Source organism: Ailuropoda melanoleuca, chromosome 12 (genome assembly GCF_002007445.2).
Source record: "Ailuropoda melanoleuca isolate Jingjing chromosome 12, ASM200744v2, whole genome shotgun sequence".
In the NCBI taxonomy this organism is placed as follows: domain Eukaryota; kingdom Metazoa; phylum Chordata; class Mammalia; order Carnivora; family Ursidae; genus Ailuropoda; species Ailuropoda melanoleuca.
In genome coordinates this window covers 40,666,171-40,670,363 of record NC_048229.1, presented here as the reverse complement: position 1 = coordinate 40,670,363, position 4,193 = coordinate 40,666,171, and the positions used below count along the sequence as shown (strand labels likewise).

At 37.4% G+C, this 4,193-nt stretch overlaps 1 protein-coding gene across 1 annotated transcript in view; it reads left to right on the top strand.

The window, feature by feature from the left end:
- Positions 1 to 3,127, top strand: part of LOC100476022 (zinc finger protein 181-like) — a 10,677-nt gene extending 7,550 nt beyond the window's left edge. Inside the window, 2 exon segments of the mRNA XM_019793803.2 lie at positions 890 to 1,016; positions 1,018 to 3,127. Of these exon segments, the coding sequence (XP_019649362.1) occupies positions 890 to 1,016; positions 1,018 to 2,374 (1,484 nt within the window). The 3' untranslated portion in view covers positions 2,375 to 3,127.
- The last annotated feature ends 1,066 nt before the right edge of the window (positions 3,128 to 4,193 follow it).

Genomic DNA, 4,193 nt, shown 5'->3' with positions numbered 1-4,193 from the left:
ATCACGCCCTGAGCCGAAGGCAGACGCTTAACCGCTGTGCCACCCAGGCGCCCCCTTAGCTTAGATTTTAAAATGGCCATTCCTCCATCCCAAATTATCTTTCTGTATTATGTTATCTAATCAAAAATGAAGGTTTTGCCATCATAATAATTCAAATTGTTATTCTGTTTGAAGTAAAATAAAGTAAATTGTTCTCTTTAAGACCACCTAAGGAAAAATATACCGATCTTTTTAGGTAAAGAAAGGCTGTCAGTTAGATGGAAATCACTTTTCCCCTAAGGCCAAGCTTCAAAGGTCAAATGTGAACATAAGTGTTGGAGGAAGTAAAGAGTATATAAAAGGCTTCTAGGAACAATATTTTCTAATGTCCAGTACATAATATGATTTCACACAGATCCTACACAAAGCCTAAATCTTTCTGATTGAAAAAAAATATTTTGTTCATTGTTAACTTTTTAATGTACTCCTATAAATTGTGCATTTTAAGCATGCTAATCTGACAGCAAATTGAGATTAATTGAAAGTTGGAGAACCAAGACTGTGAGACAAAATGTGGTCTTTCACATAAATGTAGGTACAGAATAGAATGTTGGCTTGGAATCCAGAAGACCTTTTGCATTTTTTTCTGATAATTTCACTTTTATTCCACATACTGATTGCCTGTTTTTAGCTCATCTCGCTTATTACACTCTGTTCCCATCTTTGTGAGCTGTCTCTATTCTCTGCTCTATTTGAACTTTGTTGAGAAATTATTGAATAAATGAGAATTCAGTCATGTGCTTCCTGGGGGTGGAGATGTGCTCTGTTTCTTATCTCTTATTCTTACCATAGAAGATTCTTTTCAAGAAGTACAGAAAAAGCAGTGTTTTGCTTTCTTGGTATATTTCAGATTGGGAATCAAGATGGGAAAACAAGGAATTATTAACGAAGGAGGATATTTATGATGAAGATTCACCCCAAACGGTAATAATAGAAAAAATTATAAAACAAAGTCATGAATTTTCAAATTTTAGCAAGGTGGGAATATATAGAGAAGTTGGAGGGGAAGCGTGAAAATCAGGTAGAACATTTCAGACCAGTAACCCTCACCTTTAGAGAAAGTCCCACTGGGGAAAATGTTTACAAATACAGTACATTTAGAAGCATCTTCTATTTAAAGTCTATTCTTTCTGAACCACAGAGAATTTCTGCTGAAGGGAAATCACATAAACATGATATATTTAAGAAGAGCTTACCAAAAAAGTCTGTTATAAAAAATGAGGAGATCAGTGGTGGAAAGAAACTTTCGAATTCTAAAGAAAGTGTGGCAGCCTTCAGCCAGAGCAAATCTCTTACCCTTAATCAGACTTACAATAGAGAGAAAGTCTATACATGCAATGAATGTGGGAAAGCCTTTGGCAAACAATCAATCCTTAATCGCCATTGGAGAATTCATACAGGAGAGAAACCATATGAATGTCACGAATGTGGGAAGACTTTTAGCCATGGCTCATCCCTAACTCGACATCAGATAAGTCACAGTGGAGAGAAACCTTACAAGTGTATTGAATGTGGGAAGGCCTTTAGCCATGTGTCCTCACTGACCAATCATCAGAGTACTCACACTGGAGAGAAACCATATGAATGTATGAATTGTGGGAAGTCATTTAGTCGTGTTTCACATCTCATTGAACATCTGAGAATCCATACTCAAGAAAAACTCTATGAGTGTCGAATATGTGAGAAAGCCTTCATTCATAGATCATCTCTCATTCACCATCAGAAAATTCATACCGGAGAGAAACCTTACGAATGTAGTGAATGTGGAAAAGCCTTTTGCTGTAGCTCACACCTTACTCGACATCAAAGAATTCACGCTATAGAGAAACAATTTGAGTGCAACCAATGTCTGAAAGTCTTTAGCAGCTTGTCATTTCTCATTCAGCATCAGAGTATTCATACTGAAGAAAAACCTTTTGAATGTCAAAAATGCCAGAAATCCTTCAACCAGCCAGAATCACTGAATATGCATTTAAGAAACCACACTAGATTGAAACCTTATGAATGCAGTATATGTGGGAAAGCCTTCAGTCATAGGTCATCCCTGCTTCAGCATCACAGAATTCATACTGGAGAGAAGCCCTATGAATGTATTAAATGTGGGAAGACCTTCAGCTGTAGTTCAAACCTTACTGTACATCAGAGAATTCATACTGGAGAAAAGCCATATAAGTGTAACGAGTGTGGGAAAGCTTTTAGCAAAGGCTCGAATCTTACTGCCCATCAGAGAATACATAATTCAGAGAAACCCAGTAGTGCAATAAGTGTAGAAAAGCCTTTAGGCCATATGAATCATTATATGTGTGAAAAGTCATACAAGAGAGAAACTGTATGAATAGAATATTTGTTGTAATACATTAATAGCCATAGATCTTTCCTGAAAATTTATACTGGAAGAAAAGTCTTATGAATGTAATGAATATGGGAAGGTCTTTAACAGTGGTACAAGCCTTACTGTCCATCACAGTTCACACTGTAGAGACCATTTATTGCCTATGAAGACAATAAACGTGGGGAAGCCTTTAGCCAGTATTAATCCTTTAATTAAATAAGTCCACACTGGAGAAAAACGCTATAAATGTAACATGGGAAAGACATTAAATAATATGACTTTCTTATTGAGTTCACACAAGAGAGAAGCAATATGAATATAAAAATTGTGGGAAATCCTTCAGTTGAGGTGTATCCCTTATTCTATGTCAACTCACACTGGCGAGAGCTTATATGAGAAATGCAGCAAACTGTTCACTATGAGTTCTTATCTTGCTAGACATCAGAAGATTAACGCTAGAGCAGCCTGAAGGATGTAGGAGTTATGCATAAAACTTTCTTTGCAGTGATGCTGTTTTTTAAGCAGTTCTACAGGAGAGCAGAAGAGTAGATTATAAATGAATATGCCTTTCTTACAGCAGTAGCATGCAACTTTACTCAAGTCCTCCATAGAAGTTTCTTTAGCTAATGGGCATCTGAAGATATTTAGTCACCCAGTGGATCCAGAAAATGTTTTAAAAATTAAAGCTGCAAAAGAAGTAAAGGTGGTGTGAATAACGTTTTCGGTCTCTAATAAAATCAGTTTGTATATAATGAACTCTTTCACTGTGACACTGATATTTCTTGCAAAAATTTTTTTTAAAGATTTTATTTATTTATTTGACAGAGATAGAGACAGCCAGCGAGAGAGGGAACACAAGCAGGGGGAGTGGGAGAGGAAGAAGCAGGCTCATAGCGGAGGAGCCTGATGTGGGGCTCGATCCCATAACGCCGGGATCACGCCCTGAGCCGAAGGCAGACGCTTAACCGCTGTGCCATCCAGGCGCCCCTTCTTGCAAAATTTTTTACTTTCCTCTTGAAGAATTAAGCCTTACTATAGCCTTTAGTGGGAGACTAGTTAAGCTAGAGAAAAGTGGCCTCATCTCTGTGCTAAGAATATCATTATTTTGGTGTCAGTTTCACACATTTTAATTTTTACAAGTGCAGTGAGAACATAACCAAGAAACAACAAACAAGGAGAGATCAGAGCAGTCTTGAAGGCGAATGTGCTTTGCAATCTGAATCCTAAGGGATGAGCACTGGTTACATAGCTGTGTGCAGGCACATGCACTCTGGGAGTCATTCAAGGCAAAGTACACAAACCTTTTCTGTCATGTTTGCTGCATCTGGACTCCATGATCCAGTGTCTAGTCTCAAGTTTTGTGGCATTGAGGTATTACTGCTAGCAGCATTTCTGCTAACAGCAATAGTCATTTCTCCGTGCTGGATCATAGTTATGAGAATTTACGTTGAAATTAATAGTCCAGAGCTGTCCCCATTACTTTCCCTCCAGCCTGCTTACCAGTTTTGAAAACCGTTACTTGTAAAATATGTCTTCTTAAAATACTCAAGACAGTTTTTATTTTCTGTACCAAGCCCTGGCAGATAATTATGGTTTGTAAAGAGGCTGGCTTCAAGTAGTCTTAAGGTTTAGATAAGTTGAATAGTCTTACTGGCCCCATGGTTTTCCTATCTTGTGACTAGAAAGGTAATACATATCAACGATTAGAACTGTCTGGACACTTGGAAGTAAAGGGCGCTCATACAGCTTATATTTCAGGTTATGTTCTCTATGGCATTTGATGTTGTAAGTAAATTATTTTAAAAAGGAATATTATACCACC